Here is a 22,117-nt window from a genome sequence, read left to right on the forward strand (position 1 = left end):
GACTTGGATCCTACATTTTAAAGTTAGTTTTTGGAGCTAACTCATTTCTGCCAGAATACTCATTAAATGAACTTTATTTCTGTCATCAACTATGAAAATAAAAAACCTTTTGAGTTTTCCCTAATTTGAAACTAACAACAAATCCCATTGTTCCAAAAATTCCATGTTATCTAAATAATTTTTAAAAAATATTTGGTAGCTTGCATAATAAGATCAAGCATCAGTGTCCCAAACATGAATGCTGGTTTGAAGCTGCATATGTACTGCAGGGGGGAGGGGGGGGGGGGGCTAGAAGTAGGAGAATTTACAATAATTGACAGAAGGGAAGTAGAAATGGTATAACTGTCTGCCCATTTTTGTACAAAATATTTTTTGATTGAAGAAAACCTGTCTTGCTGCAAGCAAGAACAAAAACCAGATGTTTCAGTAAAGGAACCACAGGAATGAACAAGTTGGGCATTTTCTTACTACTGGTTATTTACAAAAAAAAAAAGAAACTTATAGTGTTACTATTTCTCTTGTACTGTCAAAATGAGCACTGGTATTACCCAATCAAAAGCCATCAATAATTACAACATTTATACAGGTTAGTTTGATAAGGTTTTTCTAAAATAAGAGTACACAGAAAAGAAAAATTGTACTATTGGCAAATGTTCAGACTTCAATGATTGACAGAGAAAAAAACAATGCATGGTTATTGTAAAAGTTAACAGTTTATTGATTTCACAGAGAAAATTACAGAGCAGACTTAAGTGACTGACAAAATATTGTGGAAAAAACCCTTAGGTTAGGCATGCCTCCTCGAATTGTGTTTGAACAGAAGAATTTAGTATGAGATTCATTGTGACATGCAAGGATGCTGAACGAACACCAAATAAAGTGCAGATGTGAAAGAAAAAGAAAAAAAGGAAAAAAGCTAATTAGATGTGTAAAATGCAATCTTCATTACATGCTAATTGTTTGGTTCTTTTTCATTGCAAGCAGAAATATTTGTAAGTACATTGTAACTGGAATCTCTAAATAGACCAGAAAAACATTCAGTCAAATTAAAATAATAATAATATACAATTTTTAAACTTAGTGGATATTTCGAAACGTACTGCTTATACAATAAAAGAGCAATTTATTTTTAACAAACACCTACCCATTCATTCCTGATGTTTCAACAATGGAACACTGACAACTTTTTACTTAGACACAATGTTGTTTTCTTTAAATTGCTAACATTCTTCAAAATGATGCAATTTTTAGTAAAAATAATGCAAATGTCAAGCACCTTTTAAAAAAATAATTTGGGAATAAACGAGTTAATTTTTTACAATGCAAAATCAATTTTGTCTGGAAAGAAGTTCAAATAACAAAATGTACTCACATTAATTTTTTTAATGTAATCAGTCATTGTCTTTTCTAGTGAATCTATTTTAGTCTGGCTTTCTTGTTTGGCCTTATCCAGTTTCTTTCTCAACATATCTCTTTCCAAACTTTCAGGAGTTATGTAGGGATCTGTCTGAACATATTCTGTGGAGGTTTCCTGAAAGAAAGGGAATTATTGTCAGTACCAATATTTTCCTCTAACAAGTGAGCATTACTAATGAGAACAGGTCAATTAGAACGTGTGCATTTTAGGACATCCTAGTAAAATCTACTTACCTTATGGCAAGAAAACTAGAAGACACAGCACGAAAGTGAAGGAAGTCCAATGGCATCTGCTGCAGCCACACGCTGGGAAAGGGTCACAGCCTGGAGCTGTTTCTTTCTTTATTTGTTTTGTGCTGTGCTTGTAGTTTTCTGGCTACAAGTTGGATTTTATTATGATTGTTACAGTACATGGCATACGTTTTTTTTTTTTTTAATTCAATTTCAGTGCATGTTGTATGCTATTCAACATATCTGGAGCTTAGACTATCTTAATGCTATAATATAAGAAGACTGAATCGCTGATAAGGAGATCATTTCTTGATTGGATATATTTCAATGAATTGGGAAAACACCAAAAGGGCATTCCACGAAAAGTGGTCCTACTTCATGGAAATAATGAAATGAACCAATTGCAAAATTATTAGTGTTTTTAATTGCTTTAAGGTTTAAATGTTTCTGAATGCATATAATTTGCATATTTCAACAACAAAAAATTTATTAGTATTTAATCTATATGCCTCACAGACAAATCAAGTCAAATTTTGCTACATTTTTAAAGAATCACACACACATTAACACATTTTCATTAATGTTTTTCACGCTATGGCACCAGTAAACAAACTTGTTAGCAGACACCACAAAGTTTCTATGAAATCACTTCATTATGAAAATTTTAATCCAATCTAATGTCTATAACCTTACATTTTGTGTTTGAAATGTCACACACGTTTTGTTTAAACCAATTTCTTTTCTTTTTTTTGTTTAAACCAGGGATACCGGTTTAAATGGAACTTCAAATTATAGCAATACTAACACACATAATTTGAAAAAAGTTAAATTATATTATCTGAATACTGAAACAAAAAAATATACATTGCTGGAACAACTGTGGCCTTTTTTGTTTTTTCATCACTTTGACCTCAAAGCTCCCACTAAAATACACACACACACAAGTTCCTAAACTCCATGTGCCCTGTTTGAATTCTTGCAACATGTGTTCCAGGAACTAAAAAAAGCTGACCTCATTCTCCAAAATAATAATTGAAAAGACAATCTTACTTGGAGCTGCATTAATCCACCACTAAATGCAGTTGAAACTAATTGTGCGATTCCAACAGTCCAAATAGTTTCTAATTTAAACTATAAACCGTTTTACATTTCATATCTTGTTCTGCTTAACTTCATGCATGAGTGCGCACACAACATGAAAAGAGACAAAACTTAAAAACGAGACGAGGGAAGATCAATGTTTCAGAAATGTCTTGAAGCTCTCTATCTCACACTAGTCAGGTGAAGGTTTATAATTGTCGCTATGCATTATCAGTCCAAGATTACAGACTTGTGATTGCTTTGAAATCACAAGTATGTAAACTTAAAATGATAAGATATAACGTGGTGCAGTGACTATGCAATCAGAATGTGTGGGTTGGCAATATGGTTGAAATGAAGGAAGGAAATACATGTGCACACACAGGGAAACAAACTGAAAAACAAGGTGAACATTACGGGAGTGGTAATTCCAGAACAAATTAGCAAATTCCATGGGCTTTTTTTTTTTTTAGAAATTATGGATGGAATGCATTAATCTCTACTATGGATGGGGCCGATATGACCAATATAAAATTAACCGCTATTGGTAACAGAGCAGATGTAAAATTCCAAATGGTCCTTGAAGAACATGAATTAATTACAGATTAATTGATACGCAATTAACAATGTATCTGGAAAATTGCTGGAAATTTTACTGAAACAATATTTCTGTATATGGCTTGCAATTTAGTACGTACTTCTGCCAATTTGTTATTTTTGGGGGTGGCGGATGATAATTCATGTACCATGGCATTGCAAAATAAATTTCTGGCTGCACAATCATTTTTTCTAAGGTTGGTTTCAATGGGAAATGTACATATTAAAATTTATACATATTCTGAACAGTGTTCAATTGTTACGATATTCAAATATCAGATTTGATAAGTGTATCTGCACTGGTATAAGTTCAAGGTGATATCTATTCAAGAACAAGATTATGCACTGGTATAAATTCAAGGTGATATCTGTTTCAAGAACAAGATTATCTTGAGTTTTGCAGAAATTCCCAATTTGGGGAGGGACATATCATGTAAATTCTACTTACGGGTTATTTACAGAAACATTCAATTATCAACTGATAATTTCCATAAATTGTGGCATTTCTACAATTGATATACACACTATTACATACCTTAAAGTGTGGTGTCATGCTTGGATCATTAAGGATTCCTGGAATGCCGTTCGTTCCATCATCAGAGCTCCAAACCTGCAAATCATTTTGTATCAGTCCCACAGACTCAATGCATAGATCAGGTCCAGTTTTCCCATTCACTAAAGAATCACCACCGCCCATAGAAAAACTCGTTCCATCATTGCCAAGCTCCAAACAGCTTTTCACTTCCACAAACTCTTGTCCAGGGAACTCATCTTCCTGTGAACCCAAATTATGAAGGAGTTGCGCCGTTCCTTCGAGAACAGTGAGTATATCGCTTTCTTCGTTCTTCACTCCTCTCTCGGGACTCGGCACAAACTCGCTTGCATCGGGATTCAAGTTGTTTTCAGCCTCATCCTCGCTCTCCTCTTCGCTGTCTTCTTCATCGCTGTAGTATGTGATTTTGTCATCATCATGGTTGGAAATCTTAACAAAATCGTCATTGCTTAACGTCACCAGGTGGGTGCTACTGTTGTCCGTACTTGAACCTTCAGACACAATACTTCCCTTGCTACCATCTCGGGTAAGATCGGGATGTGGTTTCTGAGGCTTCAGTGGTAGTTCGATATTTCGTCTTCTCATAGGATGAACCAGCATGGCTAGGTAATCTTCCTCCATGGTTATTTTGGCCATTTTGTATGCTCTGGGAATATATTCTGCTGTGCAAATAATGTCATCTAAGGCTGCAAATCGAAATGACATGAGAAGAAATTCCGAGATGCCTGAGGAAAAAAGGAGAAAATTACATGTTATCTCTGTTTGGCTACTGGCACTTTAATAAGGCATATTTCTAAAACACATTTAATATGCTAATTATCTTGGTACAAAATGTGTTCTCACAGTTGCCAGGCTTTTTCAGGGGACAAAGGCAAAAAACTTACAACAGGGTGGCCACTCTAGGACTATGATAAAATTAAAGTATAATTCCTGGTTTTCAAGGTGAACTTTCCAGAACATCAAGGGCACAAACACGCACATTAAAAATACATAAATTAAGGTGCAGAGTTTACATTTGCAATTTCACATACACAGATTAGAAATACATCTACAAGAATTTCAAACTTAAATTTACCTAATCAACTTCAAGATGTCTTCGACTGCAATAATTTTCAGTCAGTTAGATAGATTGTTCTGCAAAGGACACTTACAAAGTAAAGGAATTGAGAGAATTCTGTTCTATTTTCCACGCAGCTTTCTTTTCCTTCCCTGATAAAAATATTGGCCAAACTGAAAAACTTGCTTCACGGCATTAATAAATGGGTACAAATTCAATGAGACTTGGAATAATGAAAGTTGCAATTTTTCACGTGTACGGAGAAAAATTCATGTATAATACACGTATAATTCCCAGAATTCAAGGAATTCCCGACGAGTAGCCACCCTGTACCCAAGGAGGCCATATAATGTTTTCAATTTTTCGTCAACTGAAATTTTTTATATAAAATTGAAAATAAATTACAATGTTCACTAAGGTGTTTACAATATTTCTGTATTACTTTTGTTCATAAAAACATAAATGTAATGTAAATAGGATGCAAAATGCACTAGTTGCCCATATCAAGCCCCATTTTTTAATGTGTTTTTCGAGACACTCATGCCAGTGAGAGTGTACAATTGGTTGGTAATGACTAATTTTTGTAATTATTATATTTAATAAGCAATAGCACCTCTATAAACAAAAAAAGCATAAATGAAAAATTATGATGGTTTTTGTGAGTTTTAGTGATTGATAAAATATGAGAGACTCGCGTGCAATAGAAATTGGTTATTCCTTATTAATGATGGTAATTTTTGCAATTAATATAATTAATTAATTAATTAATTAACTACACATACATAATCAACAAAGGAAGCCGTGATTGAATAACAAAATGGATTCTTGAATGTTAATGATTACAAAAAGTGTTGGCTTGTGAGGTCCCCCTCAGGTAAGTAAGTTTCTTGTACAACACGGGTAAGCTACGGTTAAAATGGAAAATTTAATAACATGTTGCTTTATTGGAACCATGAAGATTCAATGTGTAATGTGAAAAAATGTAAAATCCAATCATGCAAAATTCGGCTTCCACTCTATTTTATACAGTCACCTCTCGATACAACGACCTTTCACAGTTCCCAGGAAAAGGGTTGTTATTTCAAATTCACCAATTTTCAGCTTAAACGGAGCTCAAACAGACACAAAGATTCCTAGAAGACGGTAACAACATTTATTCTGTGTAGTTATACAACCTGTTATGCACAGGATGTGTGTTGAAAGAAGGAAAATAGAACATGAAAACGTTTTCACAAAAAAGGATTTTAAATGTTATTTTATATTAATTGTGCACAGTGGTTGGTCTTTCCTGAAATTCTTACAATTCTAGTCAATGAGAAACCCGTTTGCACTCAGACCTACAGAAAGGAAAACAATCTCTTGTTTATTGCAAGCAAAACTCTAAGAATCTTGACACCAGTCACACTGGTGCCAGCAAAAACCGGGAGATAATCGGGCAGAATGAAGTTTGATTTTATACGAGTCTACTGAGCATTGTCTGTTACAGGATTAACTGGTAAGATAAGATCTCTCAGGAGATACAACACAACCTTTCTAGGCACCAAAAAAAGGGGTTGTAAAGTTCGTTTTGGTTCGGCTAAGTAAAATACATCATATAAAAAGTCACGAGTCAAGTTTTCTTTGCTTCAGGCAACTTCATATTCACCCCCCTCCCCCATTCCAGGAAGCAGTCCAAACTCTTCCTCGACTTGTATTGTAATCCAACCTGAAAAAGGAAACCCGCAACTTGCGATCTGTTTGCACAGAATCCGTATTCTAGGACACATTAAACATCGTTCCACTCGATAATCATTCGGGTTTGGAATTGGATTTAACTTTAAACTGTATATTTAGTCCCGATAAGCCCATCAGCATAAAATGAACTCAAAACAAGCTTTATGAAACCTGCACATTTTCAGATATCAAAATGCGAGATCGTTATTTACTCTCACGTTAATCCACATTAGGAGTATTCTCCCCCTTGAATAATGTTTTTGTTTTTTAATCGGTGTAGGTGTCCATTTCTACGAAGCACCCCCCTCCCCCACACACACACACATGTATGGTTCTGAAGAAAAATGGCGATTATATTGCATGCATTTCCTTCCAACACTGCTCTGAGTGTTCAAGAAGTTTATTCTTGTGGCAGGTATAAAATAAAATTTACAGTTTTGCTTATCAGAAGGTGGAGAAGATGAAGTTGTTTTAACTCTCGTTTTTCTCTCTCGAGATTGAATTCAGTTATCTTCAAATCAAAACAGCTTTGCGAGATTCAAAACAATGACTTTTTCCTTCGCCCTGGATGAGTCATTGCTGTTCTCGGCGAGGGACAGCTTTTCAGATGCCACACAAAACATTGGCGCCAGCTGCAGCGTAAAACAAGGAGACCGGCTGGAAGTTCAAGCAACAGGTGGTCGAAGAGGAAATCCTCTACCTTTTAAAGATTACGCAACTGACTGTCGAAGACGGAACTTTTATCAGCAGTGTGAGCAAGAAAGAAATGATCCCTGCTTAACGTTTTACCATGCAACAGACAATAATATGGGCAATATTTCCTATGCAGACAACAACATAAAAAAAGAGACCTGAATTCTGCAATTATCACATTGCCCTGCACACCAGTGGCTGAGAATGAGCTGGGAAGGGGAGGGTCACTTATTTTATTTGTCCTATGGGTATTGTTCATTTTTAAGAATGTATTTAGAACTGGTTGCTCCATTCTAGATGTCAAAGGAAAGGAGGAAAGGTCCACTTCCACCCTCTCCTGTAATCAGCCTGTGTACACACACGAGCAAGAACATCGTGGCTGAAACAATCGGCATAACCTTCCCCCCCCCCTCTTATACTTGCTGACAAGAAAAGATGGAGAAGTCACTCAGCCAACGGGACACTTTTTTGGCAAATATTATGACAACGGCACAGTTAGGAAAATGTATGAAGTGGGAAACGGGAGTTATGATGGATGCACATAAGATTGAAGTAAACTTTTGCAGAAACCTGGATGACGTATTAAGCGGGTTGACGATCTTTAGTTGGTCTATGTGATTTTGATTATCTCGTAACAGTTTTGCATTTTTATGAAGTGTTACAGGGAACAAAGAATACGTTTTGAAAGAAGGCGGTTACTAGAAGTTTTTGGCTACAAGGCCAAGAGTCGCTCACTCACGGGAACCTGCCGAACTATATGGGCTATCCACCGGAAGGAAGTGCCTTTGCACGGACACCATACTTGTAGCACAACAACTTCCGGTTCGTAGGCTCAAAACATGCCGCTAAAGGGAGCTGAGATTGATTGTGTCATGTATGAAAGGAACGAATGGGTGTGTACAAGGAGGATGTAAACTACGATCAGGGCTAAATAATCTTTCACGGATCCCTCTTCATCCATTTCCTTGAGATCTACATGTCAAAATTATTGCATTCAAGCTGTCAGGCATGAAAATTGGAAGCCCATTAGCAGGAGTAGACTCTGCAGTAATGACAACGGATGTGCAGGAAACCAAAAAGTCTGGACCTGAAAAAAAAATTCCCGTTCCGATCCAGACTTCGGAAAAAATGATAGAGTTTAAAAGTAGTTTATTCACTACATATTTTTTTTTGTACTAAATGTCTGAAATTTATTGAAATTAGCAGTGGTTTTTTTTTTCAGAAATGCAAAATAAATCATCATCTGAGGGTAAAATTGTGTGTATAATTAACATTTTTTTTAGTATCGGGTAATGTTGAATATTTTCCGCCACTTTGAACGTCAGGACTTTAAAAATACCTGTCCTGTTTCCTTTCCAACAAAAAAATTTGCATCCCGCACCCCTTGCACTTCATTAAAGGTAGAAGAGAAATCATTCAAATCTCGATTTTCTCTATGTTTTAGTGATAATAGCAAAAATATTACTTTTCCTTTCAAAAAATGCTCGGTCATAGTCAGGTAGGTTACACGTTACGTTCTTGAAGTACACACGAACTGTACTAAATTTTTGTGTAACCTGATTTTTTTTTTGTGTGTGTAACCAGAGGAAATATTTATTTTTTTTGTAACCAGAAAATTAAGTGTGGGTACTATTATTAATTTTCGTCTTTTGCAATGAAATCTTTTCAACATTGATAAAGAAGAGGTCCTAGGTTTGAACACCATGGTGCAGCAATGGTGTGTCATTGTGTATGTCCCATCATTAATTTTCAAGTTCATTATTCATCTTCATCGTCATGTTTAACACAAATAGTAGAAAATTGACTTAAAATAACACTAAGCGTTTTGTATTTCTGCGTTCAAATGGGAAAGAAACCAGCAAGTGTGTATTACCGCACCCCTCTGACTCACCCTAACTGAAGAAAGAAGAAAAAAGCTCCTTTTTCCGCTTTTTATATGTCCATACATCTCACACTTTTTCACTTAAAACATAAATGTATGCATCCAAAGATTTACATGCTTTAAGCACTCTCGCTCTATAGGAAAAATTACTTTCTATTTAATATGTAGGCTACAAATATCGCCAATGCAACGACAATCAGCAAATGGATCTCATCCTGGAATAATGACGTATTACTTCCTAGTTGCTCATCCAATTGATATGCAAAGGCCTCTACTTTGCCCTGATATCTCTTATTCTGCTCATCGTCAAGTGCTTTTACATGATCCATTTCATTCGGTATACAAAACGAGAAGAAAGGCCACAAGTACGCGCTTGAATTACCCGGCCGCCGTGAACCGGAAGTTGTTGTGCTATAGTTCCAGAATCGATTGTGCCGTTCGATATGTTTTTGTTTACTCATGGACAGCCCCTATAGGTCAGAACTGGAAAAATGAGAGACTTCCACATGGCATTTGTATTTTGTTATATATCTGTCATCTTATCTCGCATTTCTCAAATTTCTCAATGGGACTATATTTCCAAGGTGGTGCATTAATAGATGAAAGAGCTTGACCTGTCTTAACATTGACAAAGACTGCAAGCCCAGCAGTCATTTTGGCCTCCCTCCCTGCAGTTGTCAGCAGATCTTAGGTCAAGGAAACAAGTCAAAGTCGATTTAAAATAACATCCAAGCACATTCGATCTTCTCTTCTCATGTATCCAAGAGCAAGCAAAATCACAATGGCAAAATAATCCTGGCGTGATGGGTAGAGGCACCATAGAGGCCATTAGGTGCAGGGTAACATTGGTGCATTTGGGGGAAGGAAGGGCAGAGGTCAAGTGCAATTGTATATCACTCATGCATGGTGGGGTGGTGTCTATTTTTAGATCAGACTCACTTGCGAGCAGTAGAGTGCTCGTGGATGGAATGAGTGCGAATAAAATGAGTGCAAGAAACGTACTATTAGGCTGATTTCCTTCAATTTTTCAACTTTTTTCTGAATTTTTCATGGTTCCTGGGAAAAGGGTTGTTACTTCAAGAGGGTCGTTATATCCGGGGTCGTAGAATCGAGAGCCAACTGTATGTATATTTCTTCAGGTGTCTCCAACAGTATAGTGAAATACGCTGTTCTCTTGTAATAAATGTGTTTCAGAAGGATGCAAATTGCACAGTGGTTTGGATCCCACTTTAATCTGTAGGTACATTTCCATTCAGCATTCTACAGCATAAACTGGATTTAAAAGACAAACTACATTTGATGCATTTTCCTTTGACTGTTGGGGAGCCCATGTGGGATATTAAGATTATAAAATTCATGTTGGTTCAAGTTTCTTTGTTCATAATTCTAATTGAATGAGCATGCAAAAATGGGCTAACCACCATTGCATGATGAATGGAGAAAAAGTAGCTTTTACAACTACAGTACGGACATTTTCCAAAGTACAAGAACTTCCGTCATTACACAGATTTATTTGACACTAACCCATTCCATGGCTTGCAGCATGTACCACAGATGGTAGCATCCAACTCATTTGTAACAATTCTTCCTTCTTCCTACCTGTGACATCACATGATTTCTATCTGATCAACAATTAGACATTATGTAGTTTGATTAATTGCTCTTCATTTTAAAATGCCAGAACTTGTGTTATGCTTATAAATGGTACATAAAATAAGCTTATAAGACATGAAGTTTCAGTGATAAAATGCCAAATACGAGGGTTGTTCCGAAAGTAATGTCTCAATTTTTTTCTCATTGCATGTGACAGTGTAGGTGGTTGTTGGTGATACAGCAGTGGAGGCTGAATCATCCTGAAATATACCTGGTAGTTCGTTGCTGTGGGACAGATGGTGGCAGAAAGGCAGCCCGCAGATGTGAGGTCTGACTTGGATGTCCGTTTGAATTCCTTCATGCAGAGAAAGTTGCACCAATTGAAATCCATCGATGCTTGCAGCAGTTTTATGGACACCAAACAGTGGATGTTAGCAGTGATGCGGTGGGTGGCACGTTTCAGTAGAGGGGAAAGTGAAGTGAAAGACAGACCACGTTCTGGTGAGCTTATCCATTCGAATCTGCGAATAACAACCAGGGAACTGTGCGAGCTGAATATAGGCTTCAATGCATTGGAATATCACAAAGTTTGTGCATGATGGGAACACCCCCCCCCCCAGAATGACAATGCCAAGCCACACATGAGTTTGAAGACCAAGGAACACATTGGCAAATTTGGCTGGGCTGTCCTTCCACATCCACCATGTCAGCTTTCCATGTTTTCGGACCAATGAAAGATGTATTGTATGGGCAACATTTTGCAACAAATCATGCCGTCATCACAGCTGTGAAACAGTGAACTAAATCGATTGGTGGTGATTTGTACGAGCATGGCATACAAGCTCTTGTTCATCGCTGGCAAAAATGTGTAGAGAAAGGTGGTGATAACATAGAAAAATAGTGTCTTTCAGCTGAAACAGTGCTTTATTCAATAGAGTATTGTGATCTTTTGTTTCTGCTGTGGTGGTTTGTCCAAAAAAAAAATTGGGAGGCATTACTTTTGGAGCAACCCTCGTAAAATAAACTTATACGGCATGAAGTTTCAGTGATAAAATGCCAAAAAAAATACCACTAAAAATTAGAGTAAGTGTTACTGCAAGGAGGTGTGGCCACTCCAACCAAATTCCAAATTTTGAAGGCAAGATTTTCACGTAGTCGAGGCTAAATATAACAAAATTAATTGGTGTTGACTAGGGCTGAGCCGATACTTTAACCGATGAAAGGAAAATTATAATAATTCAAAGCTGTTCACTATTAGTGTGCTAATTGTACGCATCAATTAACCAAGAATTTTGCTTGAAAATATTTACATTAGAATATTAAAATACAACATGTATAATCACAAAATTGCTAAATTGGTGCAGTATAAAATGTAGTTTAAATTTTGCATAATTTCCAAGGTAATTAGACTCGGCAAAAGGGTCGTGGAGCATTTTTGTGGGCCTCATGAAAGATCAAAATGCCAGGGAAGTATCAGCTGGTATCGTTAAATAAATTCCAACCGATACTTTCCATACCGATACCAATACAGTATCGACTCAGCCCTAGTGTGTACACTATGATGTTTATGAGTACCTTACAGATATAAAAAATTGCATTAATGACTTTTACGGTAAGTTCAATAAATCATTATTTGTACTGACCTGTACACAATAATGAGGCAGAATAGAGACTGGGAAAAACCTAGATTGGCATCATCACATGTTTTGTTGTTTCTGCTATGTAAAGTAATTACTTGGCAAATGTAAAATAATCTAACACAGTTATTTTTAGTGATTTTTATTTTATCTGCGACGTTTCGTTCTGGTTTCCCAGAACTTCAAGCTACACTAAGATATACACATACAATAACACAACCTCACTGAAAAAAAATACTTTGCAAGCAGTATTGGCAGTTCTATGATTCTGATTTTCACCATGAACAATCCATGAATCTTGTTAACAATATCCTAAACTTCCTACGTAAAGCATACCATAAAATGTCATCAGAGTTTTATTTATTTATTTGCATGTCTTCTTTTAGGTATGGCAATTTTTTCACATTTGAGCACAAAATTTGTGCAGAATTCCTGGAGAGTTGCCAACTTGTGCAATCATCTTTAATTTGTTTTCCTGAAAAATTACTGACATTTTGTGTTTCAATATTCACTGATGCATTATTTTAATTATTAAAAAGAGAGAGCAAACTGAAAAAAGTTAGAACTGTACCTTCACGTCCAGATATGATCTCATTTACTTCTGGTGGAAAAACACTAATATCTTCCATCCACTTCTTCTCAATCTCTTTCATTGGAATTGGACCCATTTCACGGAGATATTCATAAAAATATCTAGAAAAGAGAGAACCAAACACTGACATTTTACTACTGTTTATGTTTATCAATGGAGAATGAATATCAATCAGTTACATGATTAAACACTAAAATGCCAACCAAGGCAAAATTTATTGTAAAATAAGAAACTATAAATGTAACATTGTATCTAAAGATATTTGTTTGGTGGTTACGCTGATATATAATTCATTCTAATGAGTTGGCAACCATAATTAAAAAAAACAACCACTTGTCACGTACTTAATTCCACATTCTTAACAATAGTTTGCCAACACTATGACACTAGATTCCAAATGTACAAGCTTGTAACTCAAAAGCATAACCAATAAATGTCGCTACTCTTTGTACATCAGCAGTGTGACTATCTGTCCATTTAGGTACTTATTCTGATTCTCTTCTACCGATTGGTGTCGAGGTTTTACAGAGAGCTCACCATCTGTCACAATCTTCTGCCAACATCCATCCTTCACTCCACGAGATATTCCTCCTGCTCAGGATATACTTATTCCATCATTCCATGTCCTACGTGGTCTTCCTTTCGGTATCTTCACATCCAATCCTCCCATACCTGTTTAGGTATTCGATGTTTAGGAATTCTGCTGAGGTATCCAAACCATGTGAGTTGTGCTTGCTCAACATCCTGATATAATGGTTTTGTGTTCAATGTTATTCTGATTGTTTGATTTCTGATTTTGTCCCTTCTGGTCTTCCCCACTGTTGTCCTCAAATATTTCATTTCTACTGTTTGTAAGTTTTGTTTTTCATTAATTATCCAGGATTCACTTCCATATAGCAATGTTGATACATAAGTTGATTTGTAAACAATCATTTTTGTTTTTTGGCTTATTTCCTTTTTCCCCTAAAAATTCTTTGTTTATGGCATAATATAATCTGTTTGTATTCCTTATTCTAGTGTTTAATTCTTCATCTATTGTTCCATTACTACTGATTGTAACACCTAGATACTTGAAACTTTGTACTTGGTTTAGCTCTGAATCTTCAAGGCTTATCTCCCTATCCGTAACACAGTTGTTTAATCTTTGTTTATTTTCATTAGGGATGGTACCGATTAATCGGTACTCTATCAGTATCGGCCGATATAGGCATATCGGTGTATTGGTAAAATTATCGATTATTTTACCGATCCGATATATCGATTATTATCTGATAATTTAGTGCAAAATTCTGCCATTTTGTTGTAATTTTTATGGATAATATCCATGCCCTACTTTCTAAAAAAGTAAATGTCTAAATATGCAATTTATCTTGCACTGCAGTCACCTTGAAACACACATTTATTAAAGAGGTCAATGAACCTTTCAGGTTCTTCAAGGACCATTTCTAATTTTATATCGGATCGGTAGAATATCAGTTATCAGTATCAGTAAATTTTATATTGGTATCAGCCAAAATTTCATATCAACCCATCCCTAATTTTCATACATTTCTTTGACATATTACCATTTATTATTTCTACATTTCTTTGTAGGTTTGCTTGTGAATTTGCAAACAGTACAATATCATCTGCATCTAAAAGTTTAGATACAGTTATAGTTTTCAGTTTCCAATTTCCTACCTTGAATTTTCTCATCTTTGGTTTTATTTCTTTCAGAACATCATCCATCAGAATGATAAACAAATATGGAGATAAAATATCACCTTGTCTTACTCCCGTTGTTGTTATGAATTCCTCTGATCTGTGATTGCCAGTTCTGACATAGCATCTGCGAACGGCATGAGTAGCTCACTCGGTAAGACCCTCACCATGTCCATACATGTTACTTATTTGTCATTCCTATGGCACATGTGCTAGTGCTCAGCATGTTTCAGCCCACATCTTGCTATGCTAGCTTCTCCAACCCTCGGTTCCCTATCTCCAACTGTTCAGTGGTGCATCACCAATTTCTTGTTTCCTTTACGTACATTTTTTTACTAAATCTCCCTGTACATGTTCCTTAAAATATGAAGCTTTTTTGCAATGCACAATATACTATCACCAATATAAACCTGACAAGAACATTTATATTTCTAACAATGCTTTTATAACAAATACATCTTGATAGTAAATAACCACATAAACTTTTGAATACTTACGAATATACAAATGCCCGTAACTGTTGTGAATCCTTTGGTTCACTAATGTAGTCTGAAGTTAAAAACGACTTGAGATTTTCAACGTCTTTTGAGCCATAGAACTTCTTCTGTGGGTCCCACTGAAAGCACATCATCAATATCATTAAATGAATAATGCAATATCATTAAATGAATAATGATGTAGATTTATACAAAGTATGCATGCACACAAGAAGCAATCAGAACATATACGTGCCCAGCAGTATTCCTGTACAAATGGACACTTTGATTACACAAACAACAATGGCAACTCAGTTACCACAAAGAATATACAGGATGGTCCGTAAGTGTGGTAACACAAAATTTAAAACAAATTTGGATTGGAAAACAATGTGTTTTCTTTTATTTTGTGAAATCCTGGTGCATTTTCATGTCACATGACCACATTTCTATCTGAGAAAATTAAGTTGACTTCAAGATGGTCACCATGCTGGTAACATGTCCTAACCACCACTCTATCCTACATCATGTGTCATGAGGTTTGACTAATGTTTCTGAATCCTAATTTGTTATAAATGGATGTTTCCATACTTGTGGACAAAACTATATGTTTAATAAAAACATGCTTTGGTGAAAGTGAATATCAAAGTGCCACATCCTTGACACCTTTGTGAAAAAATTGGAAGTGACTAGTTCTTTTTCAAACTTAAAATGAAAATATGATTTGCCAAAATATACCGACAAGTCATATACAGTGTGTTCCAAAAAGTCCTGTACCAATTGTTAGGAGGATGTAAAACAGGTAGACAAAAAAGAACAAGAAAAGCCAAAGTGACATTAGGTACAGCCATGTGCTAAAAAATGTTTTTCTTTTTAGTTTTGTTTAATATTTTCATCAATTTCACACCTTTCAATTTATCTGCAGCAGACACTATAGTGTGGAATGAAGGAAGTGCAAAGAATGTGCCGAGAAATGAAACAATACAAATATTGCAGGCACAGAGCAGATTAATCGGTACTCCAGTGTTATCGACTGATATAGGCATATTATATTGATTTATCGGTAAAATTACCGATCCGATATATCTATAAATATCTTATACTTTAGTGGAAAATTCTGCCATTTTATTATAATTTTTATGGATAATCTCCATGCCCTACTTTTTAAAAAAGTAAATGTGTAAGCACCCAACTTCTTTTGCACTGCAGTCACCTAGAAACAAACATTTACTAAGGAGGTCAATGAATCATTCAGGTTCTTCAAGGAACATTTGGATTTTTATATAGGATCGGTAGAATATTGGTTATTGGTATCAGTAAATTTTATATCGGTTCTTTATCGGTATCGGTCAAAATTTCATATCGACCCATCCCTAAAATACTGTTTAATTATCTTTAGTTATCCATCTAAATAAATACATGAATTATATATTTTTCACAGAGACTTTGTCATGCGTGTACCCTTACGTTTCATACATGAGGTTTGCTTCACTGCCCTACTATGTTACACACCATGCTTGTTTGGGCTGGAAAATTTCCCCAGGTGGGAAGATACTTTAGCTTATGGCTGTAAGAACAGTTAATGGAAGTTAATATGAAAACAAACGATTTAAGCAAGGTTGGCTGGTTTAAACTACGTTGAAAATTTCTAAGAAGTTTATTTATTTATGTAACTGAAAATTAGCCTAATTAGTTTAGTGACTAGAAGGCCAATTCACCAGAATGAAAAAGTCACCTATCAAAATGTGCAAACACACATATGGAATTTGAAGATGATACAGGTAAGATGTTTATTTACTTTTCAACTTAGTACATAATACTCATTAAAATCCAGTAATTTTTTCAAATCAAATTCAAATAAATGTATTCAGATGTGTAAAATAATGTAATCTCTTGCATAATTTATAAAATAGGAAATGGAATACATTAAAGATCTATATTTAAATTACACACAAATTAATGAAAATAACTGTATCTGTCTGGTCCACCACATGTAAAAAAATATTGAAATCAATGATCTGGATTAGTAAATTTGCCAGTTTAATATTTACATATGTGATTATCTTAGATGAAACTGGGGCATTTTAAATCAAGAAGTGGTGGTCACAGCATAATTTTGGATTTTGTGAAGGCTGTTTGTGTACAAATACAAGAGTAGTGTAACTGCTACCCAAGCATTTTATCAATGAACATTTACAATTTCTTAAGGATGTGTCTAAGTAAGTAAAGGGGAGGGGATCCAGTTTTGCACCCAGGAAGCATTGGGGAGGGGGGTACCAAAGAAATCATGGATGAAACTCATCATCTTAGAATCGCAGTTAGAAAATAGGAAATATTGAGGATTACAACTTACAAGAAGCTAAGCTAACCTAACTTCTCAAACCGTAAATTGGTGGTGGTGGGGGAGGTGCTAAGTTAGGGAATGTATCACTACATGTGGAGAATTTGAAACAATCTAAGCCAACCAAGCCTTTATGACTCAATTCAATTTGTGCTCCTCTTCTGGGGTGTAAATGTTAGGTTAGGTTAGTATCCCAGGGGGCTGCAAAACAAATCTAGTCTTTGATATTATGTTGGACTTTGCCTTCCCCCCTCCCCTCCCCAGGGTTGCTCCCAGGTACCCATTGATGAGAGGCTGGGTGAGCCCCAGAGCCGCTTATGCAGGGACATTGATAAAAAAATTCCACCTGCAAATCACCTGCCCCAGGTCTCCCACGTGTCAGTCAGACGCTCTACTGACTGAGCTACCGCAGCTCACCTTAGATTATGTCCAGTTAGTTTCCAAGTTCTCTACACATGTACATTTTCCAACTTAGCAGTTAGGTTAATTTATTGTAATTTGTTTTTCAAACCTTCTCATTGAATTTGTACTTTGTCTTCATGAAAATGGAGGGGGAAAGGCGGGAAAGGGGACTTCTCTTTTGCGTCTCTTTTCAAGGTCAATTTTTTGCCGACAAAGTAAGACCGGCTTTTGTTGTTCTAAAGCAATGCTTTTCACTCCCTCTTGCTAAGTGCATTCGAAGGAAGCTTGTTTATCAGTATCCGATGTCAAAATGAAAGTTTTCCGTGAGGGCGCAAGCGGGGGGGGGGGGGGAGACTGGTTGTTGAATCTGCGTTGTGAGGACGGAATTTCGAAGCGTGCTGAAGGAAACCTTTGTTGTTTTTTCTTTTTAGCACAAGTGGCAACAGGGGTTACCCAGCATTGTCTAAAAATAGAATTTCAAACAGCTGCAAGAATTGGCACTCATTTGTCACTACGTTCTAGCTTTTTGTCCGTGAATGTTGTGCGTAGGTGTTGTTTTGTGCCCAAGTGCGAGGACATTTTTTGGGTGAAGTGACAATTTTTTAAAATAATTTTTGGGGGTTTTCTCCCTTCCCCTCCATATATACACCAAATTTGCATAGAATTTTGCATTTTGTGCATTTTGACATTTTTTTCGGGGTGGGGGGAAACACCATTTTTTTTTAAGAAAAGTATTTTTGAGGGGATTTCCCCCCTTTCCCCCTCCATATGCACGCCGAATGTGCATAAATTATATATTGTCTGAATCTGTGATTCATTCTGCGTACAACGGTATATCTTTCATATCTCTAGGGCATTTAGTTTCTGAGCTATAGTCATTTCAAGGTACCGCTGCATTTTGAAGCTTGAATCAGTGGCCATTCCTTTCGGGGGTACAACTCAAGTTACATTGGTCATACGACAATGATGCAAGTATTTTTCTGTTTCTTACATGCCAGCGATAATTTCTATGTGCATTTTGAACTTTTCATATCCTTTTTTTCGGAGGGCAGGGGGTGAAACCCCATTTTTTTTAAAAAAAAAAGTATTTTCAGGGGATTTCCCTCCTTTCCCCCTCCATATATACGCCGAATGTGCATAAATTATATATCGTCTAAATCTGTGATTCATTCGGCGTACAACAGTATATCTTTCATATCTCTAGGGCATTTAGTTTCTGAGCTATAGTCATTTCAAGGTACCGCTGCATTTTGAAGCTTGAATCAGTGGCGTGCCGACCATTCCTTTTGGGGGTACAACTCAAGTTACATTGGTCATATGATAATAATGCAAATATTTTTGTGTTCCTTACATGTCAGCGATCATTTCCATGTGCATGTCGACACTGTCATGTACTTTTTTCTTGGGGGGAGGGTGGGGGAATCAAATTTTTTTTTCCGAAATTTTGGAATTTTGAGAGTTAGCCCCCACCCCCCACCCCCACATATACGCCGAATTTTCAAAAATTTCATATAGTCTGAATCTCTGGTTCATTCTGCGTACAACGGTATATCACTCATCTCTCAAGGGCAATTAGCCTCCGATCTACACTCATTTAATAGAAACTCTGCATTTTACTCAAAATCGGCTCGGGCAATCGAGGCTTACTTGTGAAAAAGGCCTTGGGCGGCAAAAGGTTAAAGCCTATTGCCACTGCCCTTGATGAAGTACAGAAAAACAACTGTGCCATCTCTGAGTCAGTACGTGTGTGGAAGAAACTTCAAATGGAAATTGGAGTTACAAATGAGAAACACATGAAGCAAAAATTCAAAAACAGATATAATATGGCTCTAACATCAGCCCATTTTTTAGCTTACATGCTGGATCCAAAAGAAAAGAATTCATCAGTTGATTTAACTGAAGAATTAAGGCACTCACATTTTCCGCGAAGCTGTTTTACATTATTTTCTATTAATTTCGGTAGCCACTGCCATCATTCTCATTGGAATTCATTGTGTTGTTGCTTGGCACGTTTCTGTGTTCTTCCTAAATTGCCAATAGGTGTGCTGCTGTCCCCTGTATGTCTGTGTATATGTCGTCTGCTGTTCACCGGTGTTAATTGCTGCAGTAACGGAAGCCAAGCAACAACACAACGAATTCCAAAGAGGATGGTGACAGTGGCTACCGAAATTAATAGAAAATAATGTAAAACAGCTTCACGGAAAACAGGAGTACCTTAATTATCTATTACCGCGTCTCTCATTCCCATAGTATGAATAACTGAAGAAGAAAAGAAAGCAGCATTTGATTTTGTAAAGTCGAAGTATCCATCAAGTTCTTCCGTTAATTGTAAAGTTTCAGCCAAAAAGCTCTGCTTTTCAAGAGTTACTTTTTCAGAATGAAGTTGCATCATAGGTTACACCATAGGAATGGTGGAAAAGTCAAAAGAATGACATTGATAAATTTAATGACAAAGTTTTTCCCATTATTGAACAGTTGTTTACAGCACAGGCTTCTTCAGCAAGGGTTGAAAGAATCTTTGCATTATGCAATCGATTAGGCACAGAGAAAGCATTTAAACCTGTGTTTCTGTTTAAAGTATTTAATAGTGATATGCAAATGTAAACTCTAAAAGTAAGCAGACCAGAAAAACAAAAAAATTTTCGACAAGACAAATGGTGTTTATAGTTCTTCAATTTTTATAAACACTAAGTTGCTGACCAAGGCAGTTTATTAAAATATAAAAACACTTAACATGTAACGTTTCAACCCTGTATCAGGGTCTTCCTCAGACGAAGAACTAAATTTTACACTTTAAACTTTAGTTTAGTTCTTCGTCTGAGGATGACCCTGATACAGGGTTGAAACGTTACATGTTAAGTGTTTTTATATTTTAATAAACTGCCTTGGTCAGCAACTTACTGTTTTTAATATGGAAACAAGGTTAATTTTATATTAATTTTTATGTTCAAATTAATAATGAACCTGTAGGTACAGAATGTTAGTGCATTTTGAACTGAACTTAAAGTTTTAGTTAACTAGTTTGAGTATTGTACAGTAATATATGTCACTAACTTCTTTGTTCTTGTAATATTCAAGAGACATTTCTATATGAAATCTCTACATTGTAGTTCTCAAAATAATATATTTTGTGTATCATTTTGTCAGTAAATTAGAATTTTGAGCAAGATGCATGTTATGTAATCAAAGAAATACTAACTTAGTATTTACCTCACAACTAGTCTAAATTAACTGTAACCAAATATTTTAAATCAAACTTTGTTTAAACAAAAAAACTGGTTTAAACCCCCAAAAAACTGGTTTCATGGTTTATTTTTTTTAAAAAAAATACATTTTATTCTCAACCCTGGATTTAAGACATTCAGCAATATATGATGTGATAAATTTACATGTTATACAACTATAGCTGGTAAGGATGAAAATTTAGAATGGGAACATGAGAATTAATCATGAAATGTGCCGAATTCTTTGCAAATGAATCTATAATTTATAGAGGCATGCATATTTCGTTTTTGACGAAAACACGAAATGTGAAATAACACATTGTAATGTTAATTTTTCATGTTTCTGAAAGGTGAGAGGTGTATTTTCCTACCCTATTTTGTCACGGAATGATGCGAAATGAACTGCAAAATGCTAAATAGACTCTTAAACACGAAATTTACCGTTTATATACCGACACAACACTTTCTGAAGTCAGAATTATCCTGAGAGTTATGCAATTCATGGAAAATTGATTAATTCTGCTGCATACATTTGAGAAGCAAAAATGGACCCCTTTATACAGGAATAAACTTAATATTCTGGTAATGATTTATGTTTATTTTGTGTAATAGTGCAGTTTTTAAATCAAATTTTGGATAATATTCACATTTTTAAAACCAAAATGTCATTCTATATGCTGCTTTTTCACTGCTATAACAGCGAAATTTCATTTTATTTCATTTTGCTTTTGTATTTACCAAAAATATGTGCCTCTAATAATTTATCAGTTTCGCTATATTTGTTTTTAGTCATTTGCAGTTTCTAGACCATGTTGACATCACTTCTCTCGTCTCCTAACATTTGGTAAAACTTTCTTTAGCAACACCCTGTATACTACAGAAACTGTAGATACTTTTCTTTCCTAATATGAGGCAATTGTGCCATTACA

At 35.6% G+C, this 22,117-nt stretch overlaps 1 protein-coding gene across 5 annotated transcripts in view; it reads right to left on the reverse strand.

Moving 5' to 3' along the window:
* Nucleotides 1–22,117, reverse strand: part of LOC145994928 (uncharacterized) — a 251,363-nt gene that overhangs the window by 102,261 nt on the left and 126,985 nt on the right. For all 5 annotated transcript variants that reach the window (XM_083131426.1, XM_083131428.1, XM_083131429.1 and 2 more), the window contains exons 16-19: nucleotides 15,243–15,361; nucleotides 13,024–13,145; nucleotides 3,860–4,602; nucleotides 1,373–1,531 (exon numbers count right to left, since the gene is read on the reverse strand). In XM_083131426.1, coding sequence (XP_082987552.1) covers nucleotides 1,373–1,531; nucleotides 3,860–4,602; nucleotides 13,024–13,145; nucleotides 15,243–15,361 — 1,143 coding nt within the window. The remainder of the gene's footprint in view (nucleotides 1–1,372; nucleotides 1,532–3,859; nucleotides 4,603–13,023; nucleotides 13,146–15,242; nucleotides 15,362–22,117) is intronic.

The sequence above is a fragment of the Lepisma saccharinum genome, chromosome 11 (assembly GCF_977018435.1).
Source record: "Lepisma saccharinum chromosome 11, izLepSacc3.1, whole genome shotgun sequence".
NCBI lineage: Eukaryota > Metazoa > Arthropoda > Insecta > Zygentoma > Lepismatidae > Lepisma > Lepisma saccharinum.